Below are 18,259 nucleotides of genomic sequence, written 5' to 3' on the forward strand. Positions count from 1 at the left end.
TGTCTAAATGGGCCGAAGCGCAAGCTTTGGCTACAAACGATGCACGAGTTGTGATTTCGTTCCTTCAGCGTTTATTCTCTCGATTTGGAACTCCTAAAGCTTTAATTAACGATAGGGGTACTCATTTTGGTAACGCCCAAATGGAGAAGGTATTGAAGCGATATGGAGTTCTCCATAAAGTTTCTACTTCATACCATCCCCAAATGAGCGGACAAGTTGAGAATACCAATCGAGCTCTTAAAGGGATTCTTGAGAAAACTGTGGGATAGAACCCGAAGGAGTGGGCGAATAAGCTCAATGAAGCTTTGTGGGTATTTCGAACCGCCTACAAAACACCAATTGGTACCACTCCTTATCGGTTGGTTTATGGAAAAGCGTGCCATCTTCCGTTGGAGATTGAGCATAAAGCGATGTGGGCACTTAAAAAGTGCAATTTAGATTTGAAGGATGCCGGACGCCTAAGGGCGGGGCAATTGAATGAGCTTGGTGAATTACGCCTTGATGCGTATGAGAATTCGTTAATTTATAAAGAGAAAACCAAGCTATGGCATGATAAAAGGTTAAAGGGTCCGAAAGAGTTTAATGAGGGCGCTCGAGTGCTCTTGTTTAACTCTCGGTTGAAGCTTTTACCGGGAAAACTTAAGTCCCGGTGGACGGGACCATTTGAGGTTGTTAAGGTGTACCCTTACGGTGCGATTGAGTTGAAAAATGCTAGTGGTACTACCTTTAAGGTTAACGGACATCGTGTGAAGAAATATTTCGATGGTCCATTGGAGATTGATGACGGGGTTCACGTTGAACCCGATCCTAAGGTTACTTGAAGTTGGAAATGAGTCTTGTGAATGACTCGGTAATAAACTTCACATTGTTGTAGAGTTTGTATATTTTTGTACTTGTTTGATGATATGTGCAATGTGATCATGCTCGGATTTTTGTTGGGGTTGTTTGTTGGTTTTTAGGTTGAGAAAATGGGTTAAAATGGTTTAAAATTTCGAATTTCTGAGAAAACAGCACTTGGAGCGCCGCTCCATATCCTTGCGCGCCGCTCCACTTTAAAGTACCTGATGTGCCAAATCTTGAAAAAGCCTTGACATGGATTTTTAGTTGAATGGCGCGCCGCGCGATGTTATGGAGCGCCGCACAATATACTGGCGCGCCGCGCCGATTGCTGTCGGGCAGTCTATTTTGTTTTTTTAAATGAAATAAACACAAATTTTCTTAACCACACAAAAGGAAAAATGGGTGCAAGCTGTATTTTACACCAAACCACTTATTCTTTTTCATTCTTACTATCTCTTTTACACTTCCAAACACCTACATCCATAAACCCTAATTTTCAAGACTTAAATTTCTTGATCAATTAACTTCAAATCTTGCAAGAATGGTTAACCCAAAGGTCCGATTTTGTTTCCTATCTTACTAATTTCATCTTATTATATGTAATTACTTGCTTAATCTTTGATTTACATGATGAATTAGTGTGGAGTTTCTTTAATTGGGGTTTTGTGTTCTAATTAGTGATGGGTTTTGTTAGATTATGATTGTATGCTTTGAATTCATAATTAATTTTGTGTTTTTAGAATTTGCAATTGAAATTAGGGTTTGTATGTTTGGGAATGCGAATTTGTAGGTGATAAAGGTGTTACATGCTTGAAATTGCTCTAGTTTTTGAATTGTTTATGTGTTTTTGAGCTAGTTTGGGGTTGTGTTCATATGGGCGGGTCACATTGGTTTGAATGACTTGATGCAAAAAAAAAAAAATAATAATAATAATAAATTGGTTTAGTTATGTATGATGCCATGCTAGTGGGGATTAAACATGTGTTTTTGAGTTGTGGTGAGTATGTTGGTAGTAGTAATTTAAATTGGTTAAGATTGGCACACATGATGAACTTTTCTAGATTTTTGGAAGTTAAGAAGTGTTATGAGTAGTCATGTTTGTTAATATTTTGTTAATGGTGTTATGTGAGCGTCGTTGATATGGTGAATTGGTTTATATGATAGTATGATATGAGATAGATTGTGGTCTTGGCATTGTTTTACAAGTGTTATTTGTTAACTTGGAGATTGTTTTCAAAAGTGGATTGACATGATACATGGTTTGGTTGTAAAGGGTACTTGGTGCTTATTATTATGACTAACACTAACTTTTGAGTTTTGTGTTTTGTTTTCTTTACTTGTTTCATGAATGTAGAGATCGAGAGGAAACCAGGAACAACCAAGGCAACCACCGAATAATCCTGAATTATGGTTATCTCACATCTCTAATGATGAGGATTTGGAAGAAAGGTTCACAACAAATAGCGCTCGTCCGATTGAGCGAAATTTTTATTTGGATTGGTCGCATCTTTCATCATTGGGTAATAATATTGTTCGGGAGTTGCGTCGTTACTTGTGGATAGTTTATGCGGGTAATGAGTTGAGACCTTATGAAAGGTTATTTGAAATTAATGAAGATATTTATGAGTAGATAACTATAGAGTTCTTCTCAACTGTTAGTTGTCGCCCTCGAGTCTCTCTGACGAGGCAGATTTTTTGACATTTAGGCTTGGCGGATTAGAGCGTCGCATGTCTAAAATTGAGTTGGCTCGGGCGTTGGATTTATATCCCGAGCTGACTGATAATGATTTGAAGTGGCATTTGATGAATTGCAGAGTGTTTGGGCAGGAAGTTTTCAGTGAAAGTGATTATTGGCCAACTGTGGCAAATGCTAGTGCTGGTCCGTTTAGTTCAAGTCGGAGTGTTCAGTCGATGCTTAGACTTCCTGAGGACCGAATAATTTTTAAGATGATTGCTACTATGTTCATGGCTAGGAGAAACGCGAACAAGATTCAGCGAAGGGATCTTTGGATCCTACAACAAATTAAACTGAGGGAGCCAATCGATGTCCCGTGTATGTTAGGGGTATGGTTGCAGGAGATTGGAATAGATACACGCACGGAACACCCATTGTTAGGTGGGCATTTTGTTACTAGGTTGGCTCGGGCGTTTTCTGTCCCGACTAGTAGGTGTGATGTAGTGGGAGTTGAGGCGATGCCCACTAATATTATGTTTTTCTCGAAAGCTGAGTTTATTCGACGAGGGCCAACAGGTTGGGTTTTGTGGTCTGATGAACAGCAACAGCAACAGCCAGGTGAAGGTGCAGGTCGTGGACGTGGACGTGGGGCTAGTCGATCCACGTATGAGGCAGGTAGCTCGAGTGCTGCGAACGTACAGGGTACGTGGTCAATTGGTGAAGAGAGTTGGAATTCGTTGGTTAACAGTGTAGACGGTCTTCATTTGGAGTATAGGGACAGCAGGTCAGCGTATGATGCTCAGGTGGAGCATAATCAGCGGATGTTAGCAGAACAGCGTAGGCATAACGAGGATTTGATGACTTGGCACCAAAACAATTATGGGTCGATTAACACAATGCTAGGACAGTTTGGAATAGAGTTGGGTCATTTGGGAGAGCGTGTTGACAGGGTTGAGTACGATGTTAGGGGAAGTAGGGCCCACAATCAGTGGGAGGTCCATCAGCGACAAATTCAGCGTCAGATGCGTCAGAACCCGGAGGCGTATATTCCGACACGAACTACCATTCCCGATTATACGTCAGTTACTCCTCCGAGACCGGATCCTTCATATGACCCGTACCAAGCTTGTCAGGATACGTATGGTGTGAATTGGGACCCTACCAGAGATTTTTGGCCGAGGAATGATTGATTGTTGCGCATGTTATGTTGTATTTGTTTGAAACTATTTCTTTTTCATTTGGTCTGTACTTGAATAATTTTATTTTCTGTTTATGTACTCTGCAACTTATTTGAGGGACAAGGCGTTTCGGCATCGGGTGGTGCCACTTTGTCCCGTTTATGTAGTTCGTTGGTTTTTATTTTCTTAGGTTTGTTGGTGAAACGATTTTTCAAGTCTGGCATTAAGTTCAGCCAAACTGCATGATTGATGATATTGGTGTGATGATCGGGAATGGACGATGTTCTTATGCTGGCAGTCAGTTCAGCGCCATCTGTCACTGGCATTCCGCGATCAGTGGTTAACTCGATAAGTTTTTATATTTTCTTTCTCACATAACCCTTTCGATTTTTATCTATTTTTGATCTCAAGTGATGGGGACATTACTTGATCTCAAGTGTGGGGTGGGGATGTTAAATCTCTCGGGTTGGTTGTTAATGGAATCATCATCATATGAGTTTTGATATTAAAAAGACGACGTTTCACGGGTTTTGGTCGTAAAAAAACAATTGAAAAATTAGGGGTAAAATAAAAAAAAAACAAAAAAGTTAGTTTAAAAATAAAAAAAGTAGAAAAACAATTGAAAATTCGACCAAAACCCTTATTATGAAAATTGGCTTGGTATTTTATGGTATTAATTCGTGTTTTCAAAGAAGCCAAAATTGTTTCACATGTTCATTATTTTGAACATGAAATCCTACGAGTTCGGGGAACTCAATAGTAGATCACCTGTACCAAAACGGGTGTAAACCGTGATAGAGCGGTGATTGCATAGCGTGATTGTGACCGAATCACGTGCCTGATCACAAACTTTTGGTTACTTGGTATAGCAGACTTCCGAAACTATATCATTTTATTATTATATCATTTAATGGTGTGATACTGTGGGAAGAGGAGCCTAGAGCTTCACCAGTGTTATCCTTTTTAGGAACAATAGCTACGTGCTTGTGTTTGCTTAGACAACACAACCCATAGCCAAAAGCTATGGCACTCAAAGGTTTTGGGATTTAAACCGAGTGTCAATTGAAATAGATTGGCATTCCCGAGTGACTCAGATCCACTCATTAAGGAAGTAAAGTCTTCCGACCGTCTCACTTGGTACGTATACCTCTTAAGCTGTACCATTTCATTACCCATCATTTCACGATGAGGTACTGTTAGAGGAGAAAGTCTTGAACTTTCAAAACATGTTCATTATTTTGAATGTGAAATCCTACATGAACATTAAAATTCATACGTAGGTCATATGCACCAAGGCGGGTGTCAACCGTATGAACGGTGATAGTGGCGTGTGGTCGAAACCGGATCATGCGCTAGATCGAAAACTTAAACAGGGCGATCCTCATTGTTTCTCCTAACAAGGACAATGTTGCACCCAACCACCTTATTTAACCATACAGGATGTATCTTTTCCATCCTTATGGGAGTCAAGTCTCCCGAACGACACATTTGCTGATTTGTTTCAGAAGATGTAGTCCAGACCAGTTGTAGGGTGACGAAAAATCTTGAAAAGTCATTGCTAAAATCGACTGGAAATCTACCAGGCCTCAACGTCAAACAGGGAAACTGGTAGTCAAAACTTATCTCAATGAGGGAGATTTGCTAGCCAAATGGGAAGCGCACCATGATACACAAAATGTCAGTGATTGATCAGATTCCCAGTAGATAACCTCCGGAAAGGTAAGATATCAGCTTTTAAGCCTGATGAACTTCAATCTTTATGGTTGACTTAACGGATTAGATGATCACCTCATGATTATCGATGATATCTGGACGTAATGTGTATCCTCCTAAGCACATTATTTTCTTACCGACATCTCGCGATGTTAGGTACTGTGGGAGGCTTGGCTTGACCAATTGCGGGGTAGCCCGTACGTTCTTTTGGCACACATGTTCGATTGTTATACTTTTTAGTGCTCGGTTCCCACTTGATTCCCGTTTACTTTGAAGATTTATTTATGATTCGAGATTCTCTACTTCATCAGTATGGTACGTTATTCGAGATTATTTTTGGTTACTAAATCCATTACACATTGTTTGCGGAATGGGAAGTTAATTTTGGGGAATGCAAGTGGGAAACATGGTTGTTATTTACTCCAAATCGTGCCCACGCTAGTTGTTTATTTGGTTTCTTGTTCATTTGGTTCTACATACATGTTTGAAGAGTTATCATATGGTAGAAGATTATTATCGAGTTTAATTGCTTGAGAACAAGCAAAACTCTAGTGTGGGGTTGTTTGATATCGCATATTTCATACGCGTTTTCCTTAGCGATATCGGGTACATTTTGGTCCTTTTGGATACGATTTGGTGTTATTTTGATTAGTGTTTTGAAAGTTCGAGTTCTAAGACCAATGAGATGAATTTTGAAGAGATTTGATGGTTTTTAGTGATTTTATATGAAAGCAAGTGAAAGGGATTGGTTTGATTTCTAGTTTGGTTCGAAAACAGGTGATATTAGTGAGTTTTCAGCTCAGATTCAGCAAAAAGGGTCTGGAGCGCCGCTCCAAAAGGCTAGAAAATTAGTTCGACAGATTTCAGAAGACCAGAAAGCAGATCTACAGCATATGGCGCGCCGCGCACCCATTTGGCGCGCCGCGCGATAACCTAGCGCGCCGCGCCATCTTCAGTCGGGTTCAAGATTTGTCCTATTTAAAGCCCGAAAAATACCCTAACTAATCACTTTCGCATCCAGACGATTTCCAGCAGCTTTTTGACGAACCAGGGTTATTTTTGGGGTTTCTCAAGGTCATTCTAACACATCAATCATTCCGGAAACAAGTCTCGATCCGTCTATCATTCAAGAACACAATTTTCATTAGGTTTAATTCTTATCATCATTATGAATACTCTTAATTGTTTATTTGTGATTTTTGTTCTAGCCATGATTGGCTAAGCTTTTAATGTTTGTCTAGATTGAATATTCGTATGTGTTTGGATGATACTTTAATGTTTTATTGATTAATGCATGATAATTATGAGTTTTGATTAAGTACCATTCTTGTGGGTGTTGATGATGGTTACTAGGTTGATTAGTGATCTTGTTTGAACAAAGGGAACCCTGTTTCAATTTAGTACACTAGTTTTTAATTGATTTGTCTTAACCAATTGGGTGCTTACTGGACCAAGGGGTAAACCGGGTAACAAGGATTAAACAAAACATGGGTGAATTGTGTGGAGCGAACGCGTAACCAATTGAATCTTAATCTTGTAGTTAGTTAATTACTAAGTCACAAACGAAAGAGGTCTTTGGTGAAAGGGAACCCTAAGCCAATATATCTAAGTTTGACGTGTTTGCTAAAAGAGAACTCTGGGTAAACCGACTTTGTAGTTGCATGTATTGATAAATTGAACTGGTGTTTAATAACAAATCATCCAACACTACGAATAGGAGATCTAGGCGAACATTCTTTTATCCCTTGAATTCAAATATCTTTACTTTTCGTTGAGTCACCATTCATTTTTATAAACTTAAAAACACAAAAATATCGTATTTTACTTTTAATCAATTTTGATTTGGCTAATCGTTAAATAGTCACAAAACAAACTATATCGTACTTTCGATTTTCATATGTTAACTTAGTTTATTTTATTAGTTACAATCTTAATTCTCACGTTTAAACTGCCGTTGGAACAATTTCGAAATTACCAATTTTATACTATTACACGATCGGGTACACTGCCCGTTAGTGTGTAGTAATCTTTTAACCGACATTTTCCATTATAAATTATAGACACGATTTTACACATCACATAGGTTCACCGGTGAGTACATCGTTTTATCCGATGTTAGGAGGTAAGTTTGGTTCGCGGTAGGGCTTGCCTTCTTAATTTCTCCATCGAGTGAGTAAGTCTCGGACCCACCCCCATCTTCTCCAGAAATAAAAATAGCTAAACGGTGGGGACACTTCGGGTTCATTGACTTCGGAGTCTACTTCAATACGCATCTCAAAATTGCTTCCGGAACTAATGGAATCCAAGATAGGTGTAGGATCCATTTCTTATGATCAGTTAGATGGTTTTTGATATGAAATGATTTTCGGTTATTGGATAATATTCTAATTATATAGAATATCTAATATAGTACAGAAGATCCCGTAGATTATGGAGGAAATTAAGGAAACGTGTCAGATAAAGTCTACAGTAACAGATACGCTAAGATATGGATTTGTTTATGCACTATTCATGCAATCAATGCAGTAAGATGTGTCTAGACTATGAATGATAAGTAGGTAATTTCCTAAGGATGATAAGCAGATGATTTCTAAATAGAAATGATAAGCAAAACTTTTGACATGCAGACACGGTCAAAGTCCAGACTCACCAATGCATCCTAACAACTACTAGTTAGACACACTAATGCAAGACCTGGTTCCCTAAGACCACCGCTCTGATACCACATGAAGAGACCCGTCCTAATCCATCTGGACGAATACATTACATTTGGTTACATCGCGAGGTACTTGACCTCTATATGATACATTTTACAAATATTGCATTCGTTTTTAAAAGACAAACTTTCATTACATCGAAAGTTGATGGCATGCATACCATTTCATAATATATCCAACTATAATTGACTTAATAATAATCTTGAAGAACTCGACGACTCGAATGCAACGTCTTTTGAAATATGCCATGAATGACTCCAAGTAATATCTCTAATATGAGCAAATGCACAGCGGAAGATTTCTTTCATACCTGAGAATAAACATGCTTTCAAGTGTCAACCAAAAGGTTGGTGAGTTCATTAGTTTACCATAAATAATCATTTCCATTAATTTAATAGACCACAAGATTTTCATTTCATTTCTCATAAATATCATGCATCTGCATAAAAATCATTCATATGGATTGAACACCTGGTAACCGACCTTAACAGGATGCATATAGAATATCCCCATCATTCTGGGACTCTCATCGGACATGATAAATCGAAGTACTAAAGCATCCGTAACTCGGATGAGGCTTGTTGGGCCAAATAGATCTATCTTTAGGATTCGCGTCAATTGGTGGCAATTATAATAAACACCAATTCTTAGGCTACCAAGCTAAAAAGGGGCATATTCGGTTCGATAATCCAACCATAGAATGTAGTTTCGATTACTTGTGTCTATTTCGTAAAACATTCATAAAAGCATCGCCTGTATTCTTAGTCCCAAACATATATATTGCAAAAGCATTTAAAAATGGAGCAAATGAAACTCACAATACTGTATTTTGTAGTAAAAATACATATGACGTCACTGAACAAGTATAGGGTTGGCCTCGGATTCACGAACCTATATCATTTGTGTATATATATTAATACACATAATCGTAGTTCAATAAGTTTATATAAATAACTTATTAATGATATTATTTTTATATTAATAATATATTTATAATTCATATATTCCTTTTATATAATAACATATTATGTTATGTTATATGTGTTAAATATATATATTTATGTATTTCATTTGTTTATCAAAACAGCAGTTCAAATTATACTAAGTTAATATTAGTAAAATATAATGATAATAACATTAATAATATTATTATGTTAATAATAACTCTATCAATGATAATAACAATGATATTAACAATAATACTTGTATAAATATTAATTTTACTATTAATGATATTTATGATATTGGTTTTAGTAATTACATAATAATAATACTCGTGATAATAATAATAATGCTTTTGTTAATATTAATAATTCTATTATTTGTAAAAATGTACTATTACTAATATTTACAAAAATAATAATAATTTGTATTATTTTCATATTGATAATTATCATAATCATAATTTTGATAAAAATACTAAAATAGTAAAAATTATGTTTTTGGTAATACTTATAATAATACTTAGTAATAACAATAGTATTAATAACATTAATTATTTTAGCGATGATAATAGTCGTATAATTAGTAATAATAATAACTTATATCATAATAATAATTATTAACAGTGATAATAATAATCCATGATAATAATAATAATAATAATAATAATAATAATAATAATAATAATAATAATAATAATAATAATAATAATAATAATAATAATAATAAAAGTCATAAACTACCTTTAAAAGAAATTTCAAAAAGAAACTGCCCCCAGCAGGGGTCGAACCTAAGACCTCTTGAAACCCGACACACACCTACACCAGTTGGGCTGGCTTGTTTATCTGTTTTAACCCATTCCTAAAACTATTTAACCTATTTCTTTTCTACCTCCTTTTTCTTCATTCCAGTCATTCGATCAGAGAATAAAACTCAACACATAATGTATTTCATAATAAACTTTAGGATTTACAAGTGATGCGTAAAGGTTTAGAAGTATTTAAACTAATTAAGACAGAAAGGATTCAAGAAATTTACTGAAACATAAACGAAGAACACTTATTGAACCCAGAATCAAATTCGAACTTTTAGAACGTTTTGGACCACGATCCCTGAATGAAAAAAAATTCTAAAACGTTATTAGAAACTATCTGCATCATCAATTAAACTTAAAACATCGAAACGAGCTCGAATTTTAACATGAACAGATTGTTTGACTTTTTAAATATAAACTTTGACTCAAGAATTGAAGCTTGATAATAAGAATTGGAATACAAGATTTTGCAGAAAGATTACTTTGAAGATTTCTAACAAAACAGCATTTACACATTTTGGAATTTCATTCGAATTCGAAGTTTAAAAAAAAATAGGAACAAGCAGAGGTAGCGAGCTGTAAAAATAAATAAAATAAATAAATCTATTTTTGATTCAACCGAAATAGACTAGTAGCAGTTATAGTTGTATATTGGTGATAGAAAGTTGGATGAATTTTCTTTTTGAACACAAGCTAAATCGATTCCTTTTATGATTTGCAATCTGTCGACATTATAATCGGGCCAGAGGGAAGAAAACAAAATAAATAAAAAAGCAGACAGAGATTTAACAGAAATTGGTTATTTGTGAACCTTTAATCTCACCTACTATGCAGTTTTAGTGACAGATAACAAAAGGAATCCAAACTACATAGTTATTGGCGATCCAAAACAGAATACGGATTCCACTGTAACTTAATATGTATATACTATTATATATAATTATATATCTGTATATGTATTTTATTATACACCTAAATGTATTTAACATATGTATATATATATATATATATATATATATATATATATATATATATATATATATATATATATATATATATATCTGAGTATAATCTGTATATATATACGTATATTATTACTAATAATAGTTCTACACAACTTATAATAATGATAATAATATCAATATTTCTAATAGTTAATAATTGAATGATTTAATAATAATACTAATAATATTAATAATAATTTTTACTAATAATAACAAATAAATAATAATAATACTTGATAATAATAATAATTATTAATGATAATGTTCATAGTAATATTGATAATGTTATAAATAAAATACAATTGTTACTACTAATAGAATACTAATAATATTAATACTAATATCTAATATTAATACTAATATTAATCATAATAACAATCACTATAACTTTGTTACCAGTTATAATAATGATGATAACAATAATAAATCCAATGTATTATAATTTTAATAACATTAATAATACCAATATTAATATTAATAATAATAATGAATGTAATATAATAGCTATAATTAAACTTGTAATTGCATTTAATATATTAATATTACAATTTATTAATTATGTAAGATTTAATAATTATATCATATGTTACATGATGACATTTATTGAATATTTAATATAATAATTATTGATAGCAGTCACGTATATATGTATATAGATAATAATATCCTATATATATATATATATATATATATATATTATAGTAACTTACTTATTCTATTTATTATTTTACACTTTTAATCCTAATTGACTAAAGGTATTAATTCAAAATATTTATGTATACTTATTTTTTTTTTATTTCTGTATATATATTTACATTTTTGTTATACACAATTGTTCGTGAATCGCCGGGAATGGTCAAAGGTCAATTGCATTTATGAAAAATAATTCAAACATTTTGGAACTCGATTTAATAGAATTTGCTTATCGTGTAAGAATCTTATAAAGATCAAGTTTAAATTTGGTCAGAAATTTCTGGGTCGTCACAAAGTGCCCTTTATCATAATGCGATAATCAAGTTGACAACGTAGTTATTGATTATGTATTCGACCATTTTCTTATGAATTTCTCTAAACATAATTTTTATCTTGTCATTAACATGCATCAATTTTAAAGTAATGATTATTTAATTATATGTATATAACTATTAAATTTTAATTTTAAAGTAATGATTATTTAATTATACCATATTTCTATGTTTACAAAACTATATCAATATTTTTTATACACCATAATAATCATATGCCATTCGTACATATTCTAAACTACTCACGCCCATATTAACAAAATAAGTGTATCATCATATAACAAAAGCAATTTAAACTAAACTTTTCCACATTTTTAATCATAAAAAATTCTCACAAGCTTTTCTTAATTTTACAGAATTCAAACTTATAGCTAATCAAAATAAATAAGGATTTAAATTCAACCTATTAGACAATGAGAACACTATGTAAGTAAAACAATTAGTATGAACTTATTGTTTAGATGAAATAGTTTAAGAATTGTTAGAATATTGATATAATTATAAATTTATATTCTTAGAAATTAGTTGGAAGTTATTATCAATGTTTTCACATAATAATAGTGATAACAGTTAATATTTATTGGAATAATAATAATAATAATAATAATTAATCTAACAATAATTAATAGTTAATAGTAGAGTGATAATTATTAATTAACAATACCACACAATACATAAATTAGTAAAATAGAAATTTTGCGCAAACATATCAGACATATTTTTTTTCACAAAATAGACAATATGTTCGCAGTTAACGTTAGCGATTCGCGATTTTCTCGTCTATTTTGTGAAGGACAAAAACGTATGTCATTGTTTAAATCTGAAAGAGGGAGGTATAATTAGTCTATTTTGGTAAATTTCTCTAAATAAAGTACGGAGTATTAGTTAGTGAGTATTATAACAATAACTATACACATTTTACATTTTATAAAAGAAAAAAAAAAGAAAAATGAAATTGAAATACATACCTAAAAATGGAAGTATAAATACTTAAGGTTTTAGGAATAGCCAACAAGGTGATAGTCATACAAAGGCCATACAATCAATAAACCTCTCACCTTATCCCTCCAAAATACCACCCTTCAATTTCATCAAAAACCCTCATTTCATGGCTTGCTCATCTTCAATCATAGGCCTTGTTCCTTCAATCTACCACAAAAATCCACCATCTGTAGACCAAATTACCAGAACCCCTTTACACCTTCCTCGTTCTACTAATTTCACTTTTTCAAAAGCTGTAGCTAGAATCAAACATGCTGCTGCTGGTGGTGGGTCCGGGTTTGTTACATCAGCTACCGCAACGCCGAATTCGATATTAAGTGAGAAGGCTTTTAAGGGTTTGGGTGTGTTTGATGAAGATAGTGATAGAGATTATGATGATGGTGGGTCTGAAACTGAAGAAGGGTTAGTTACTGAAAGTGATGGTGTAAATAGTGATGAGGATGATGATGATGAACTTGCTATTACTAAATTGGGTTTGCCTCAAAGATTGGTTCAGTCTCTTGAAAAAAGAGAAATTACTAAACTTTTTCCAATTCAAGTAATCTTTTTATTTTTTTCATTTTCCTTTATTTTTATGTGTTTTTATATTTTATATATTATAATAACTTTCTGGGAATGCTAATATCAATAATTAGTTTGTATATAATCAATGTGTTTAGACTTGATGTATAGGTGGTATGAAGGTATTTACAGGCATACAGCAGGTGTAATGATTTAAGCTTTATCCCAAGTTGATTACTTTATGCAATTATATGACTAATTGTAGTTTGTAAGCATGTTTTGTGTTATATGATCAAGATTTATGAACCTGAAGTCATTGAACAGTAATACCAGGTGTGGGAAATGCATATGACGATAACCCAAACTCTTATTATTGTGAATAATAGATTGAATATTGATTTTTAGTGCTTTTGCTTCTATGTAAATCCGTATGTTTCGAATTGATGTATGGGTGTGTGCAAGGGTTAAAAAGGTTTAAACTTTAAGTTCATTTTTATACAATTATACGATTCTGTAAGTATGTTTTTGGTAAAAACGAACCAAAAAGTAAGTTCAGTCCCAAATCTGCTGATGCAGTGTAACTTGTTTTATATTATAATCAACATTTGTAAACTTACATTCATTGGTTGGTATATGAAGTGCGAGAAATGAGGCATAACTAGATTCTTTCATCACATATCGAAAAAGTTGTTTCATTTTACAAAAGTTACATGTGTATTAATCTAACCGGGATGCTTATCTTTACAATATTTCAAGTCATAGATAGTGCTAACTTGTTTTTGTTTCAATTATGTAGAGAGCTGTATTGGTTCCTGCACTAGAAGGTAGAGATATTATTGCGCGTGCCAAAACTGGAACAGGGAAGACGTTAGCTTTTGGTATTCCCATCATTAAAAGACTCACCGAAGATGATGAAGAAAGAATATCTCCTAGGTACTCTAATTTGATGTTTATAACTTTAATCTGAAAATGTCTTATATTTATTGGGTTCTTACACATACATCTCTTTTTAATTAAGGTGTGCGCAACGGCTTCCTAGAATGTTGGTGCTTGCACCTACAAGGGAATTGGCTAGACAAGTAGAAACCGAGATTAAAGAGTCCGCCCCGTATCTGAGCACCGTTTGTGTGTATGGTGGTGTCTCGTATACGTCGCAACAAAATGCAATATCGCGTGGGGTCGATGTAGTGGTCGGTACACCAGGAAGACTTATTGATCTTATTGGAAGTAACAGCCTAAAATTGAGTGAGGTTCAGTTCTTGGTTCTTGATGAAGCTGATCAAATGCTTGCTGTTGGTTTTGAGGAAGATGTCGAACATATTTTAGAGAAGCTTCCAGCTGAGAGGCAGAGTATGCTTTTTTCCGCAACAATGCCGGGTTGGGTCAAGAAACTTTCGAGGAAGTATTTAAACAATCCATTGACGATTGATTTGGTAAGTTGCTTGTGCTCGTGAGTTATATTATAACTTCTTTTATAATTTAATCGTAAATATACGTCTGGTTAAACTTACAGGTTGGTGATCAAGACGAAAAGCTAGCAGAGGGCATCAAGCTGTATGCTATTCCTACAACCTCAACTTCTAAGCGGACAATACTTGCTGACCTTGTCACGGTATGAAGTTGATTTAAGAGATCTTTATCTATGTGAAGGCAAAGTGTTGACTATTTAGTCAAAGGAACGCTTACATTTATGACAGCCATAACAATCATGATTGTTTTTCATGGTTATAGGTATATGCAAAGGGCGGGAAGACCATTGTTTTCACTCAGACAAAACGGGATGCAGATGAGGTCTCTTTAGCATTGACTAGTAGTATTACTTCAGAAGCATTACACGGTGATATATCTCAACATCAAAGGGAAAGAACATTGAATGGTTTTAGACAAGGGAAGTTTACCGTGCTTGTTGCTACTGATGTTGCTTCTCGTGGACTTGATATACCCAATGTCGATTTGGTTGGTCCCACAATATGTATTTTAGGATGTTCTTATCTGCCTTTAAAGTTCAAATATAAACACTGAACTTTTTTGAATGATATTGTAACATGTAGGTGATCCACTATGAACTGCCAAACGATGCGGAAACTTTTGTGCACCGGTCTGGTAGAACAGGACGTGCAGGAAAAGAAGGCAGAGCTATTTTGATGTTCACGAATAGTCAACGGAGAACAATTCGATCTCTTGAACGTGATGTAGGATGCAAATTTGAGTTTGTGGGCCCTCCATCTGTAGAAGATGTATTGGAGTCTTCGGCTCAGCAGGTTGTAGCCACACTCGCAGGTGTTCATCAGGAATCGGTGGCGTTCTTCACTCCAACTGCTGAAAAAATGATCGAAGAACAGGGGGCAAGTGCCCTTGCTGCTGCCCTTGCACAACTGAGCGGGTTCTCAAAGCCCCCATCATCCCGTTCTCTTATTACACACGAGCAGGTGAACTACATTAACTTTTCTCTTTTTTTGTGCTTCGGTTTATTTGTAACATATAAAAAGTTGTAATCTTTATGATTAAAATGAAGATTTAGGAGGTTTTATGCAATTTAAATTACAAATTTGACTACTTTTTAGCCGCGACCATTTTCTTTTAAGCTACTACATTTGATTTTGTCTGTTGGCCTGTTATAGATGAAGCCTAAACTGGATTGACCCATTTATTAGTTGTTGGGTCGAAATTAGCCCCTCTAGTTAGGACTTAAAGAGTGTGTCTACAAGTATCTGTAGCTGCATATTTGTTGTTGAGCTTATTCTTTCATCTGCTGTGAGTAATCATGAATGCTTTAATTACAGGGATGGACTACGTTGCAACTTACTCGAGATCCGGCTTTATCAAGAGGGTTCATGTCAGCTAGAACCGTTACTGGATTCTTGGCTGATGTTTATGCAACCGCTGCTGATGAACTCGGAAAAATACATATCATTGCAGATGAACAGGTACGTGTTAGTTCATGTGAGCTAATAATATCTTCACTGGAGTTTTATTTAGTGACATTTATCTGTCTTATTATCAGGTCCAAGGAGCGGTCTTTGATCTTCCTGAGGAGATTGCCAAGAAGCTTCTAGATAAGGACATGCCACCTGGCAATACTGTTACAAAAGTTACAAAGGTAAATCCTGCTCCTGTTGTCTAAGCCGCCACCTGTAAACAGTAATATCTGATTTCGATTGGGTGGGTATTTGCAGTTGCCGATGTTGCAAGATGATGGTCCAGCGGGTGACTTTTATGGTAGGTTTTCTAACAGGGAGAGAAGTTCGAGGGGGGCAGGTTCGAGAAGGGGAGGTTCCAGTGGGTCACGTGGTGGTGGTTGGGGTGGTAGTCGATTTTCTTCAGATGATGGCGGGGATAATTACAGGCGAGGCGGTAGGAGTGGCGGCAGTAGTTGGTCCAGAGGGGGTTCGAGTTCCGGCTCTAGAATCGGTGGTGGTGGAAGTGATTGGCTAATTGGTGAAAGACGATCTTCACGATCACCCTCGTTCGGGACTAGCGGTTCGGGTTCTTCATCTCGGACTAGGGACAGGTAATAATTTTTTTTTTTTTTTTGGTTAATTTCCTGTTTTACATATTTCGTTTGAACTTTATTTTGCTATATGTGGTAAGATGTGACGGTCAGGTGGGTTGGGTAACATGTCAAAACCTGGTTCGGATAAAAATGGCTTATTTTTTGTATGAGTCGGGTTGGGTTTAGTTACTATATCAAAAATGATTACTAAACTAGATTATTTCATTGTTTGTCCAATTTTTGGACAAGGTTTAGGATGTTATATGCATTTAAAGATACACTTTTTCGCAACTTCCAACCCATATGATATGTTTACTATCTTAGCAGTTTTTCATAATTTTAATTTTTAACCGGTGTTATCTTTTAGAGATAAAAACATATCTTGAATAAAAGGGTTAGACTTATTGCCTCTAATGTTTGTGAAAATCAATCCTCCTTGATCCGAGCCTTGTTATAAATATAGTTTATATTTTATGATACAGATGTCAATGTCAATTTTTGTCATAAAACACACTTAAATGTTTAGTAGGCTTTATCTGTGCGAGATATAACGAAAGCATGCTTATTAATAACTGTCAGCAATAAAATAGATCGCGGTGAGCAAAACCGTCTACTGATGAATGTAGAACTGTATCTTAACATTTATTGAATATAGTTTACAAGAACACATAATAAATTATGAGTTATTATCTTGAACATCTTCATGATCACAGACCACAGTTGGGTTCATTTCTGATACATGCTTCTGGGATTTAATATACAAAACAATGAAACTTGTTTAGAAACAAAATATCAAGTGCTACTCTGATATTATATGAAATATTTATATTTATATTACATTTGAATTATTTTTGTGAAATAACAGAAATTTTGATGGTGCATGCTTCAACTGTGGACGATCCGGCCACAGGGCATCCGAATGCCCTAAGAAACAAGATTACTAGTTTCTGTTTGTTCGCCTACACGTTCATACATCTGTTTTAGCCATTGCTGCTCCGTTTAAAGAAGGTCTGGAGGCTGCCAGCTGTACCTGGCTTCGGTAAAAGCTTCGAAAGATGACAATGGCATACATGTTGGATGCTACAAGAAGCTGAATGTAAGGTCTTTATCTAGTTTAGGTAGCCAGCACCTTTACCAAATACAGTAGTTCAACAGCATTTTTGATGTCATTATTTTACTCAAATGTTATCACAGTGGATTGCCTTTTTCTTTTGTAACTAGTTCAAGGACCCGTGGTAACACGGGTTTGTTAAACGAAAATTGATGAATAGCATCTTATAATTGATAAATGTTACGGAGTATTACACTTCTTGTGAAACACAACGAAAAGTGTTTTCTTAGGACTGAGACCCATT

The 18,259-nt window shown here is 34.5% G+C and overlaps 1 protein-coding gene across 1 annotated transcript; it reads left to right on the forward strand.

The window, feature by feature from the left end:
- Nucleotides 1-12,915: 12,915 nt before the first annotated feature.
- On the forward strand, nt 12,916-18,193 carry LOC139839669 (DEAD-box ATP-dependent RNA helicase 3, chloroplastic-like). The gene is made up of 10 exons (XM_071829799.1): nt 12,916-13,448; nt 14,208-14,344; nt 14,430-14,844; nt 14,925-15,023; nt 15,143-15,367; nt 15,463-15,840; nt 16,195-16,338; nt 16,416-16,511; nt 16,588-16,922; nt 17,770-18,193. Exons 1-10 carry the CDS (start codon nt 13,017-13,019, stop codon nt 17,846-17,848), a joined length of 2,340 nt encoding a protein of 779 aa, XP_071685900.1. The 5' UTR covers nt 12,916-13,016; the 3' UTR covers nt 17,849-18,193.
- Nucleotides 18,194-18,259: the final 66 nt, after the last annotated feature.

Source organism: Rutidosis leptorrhynchoides, chromosome 4, assembly GCF_046630445.1.
Source record: "Rutidosis leptorrhynchoides isolate AG116_Rl617_1_P2 chromosome 4, CSIRO_AGI_Rlap_v1, whole genome shotgun sequence".
NCBI classification, from domain to species: domain Eukaryota; kingdom Viridiplantae; phylum Streptophyta; class Magnoliopsida; order Asterales; family Asteraceae; genus Rutidosis; species Rutidosis leptorrhynchoides.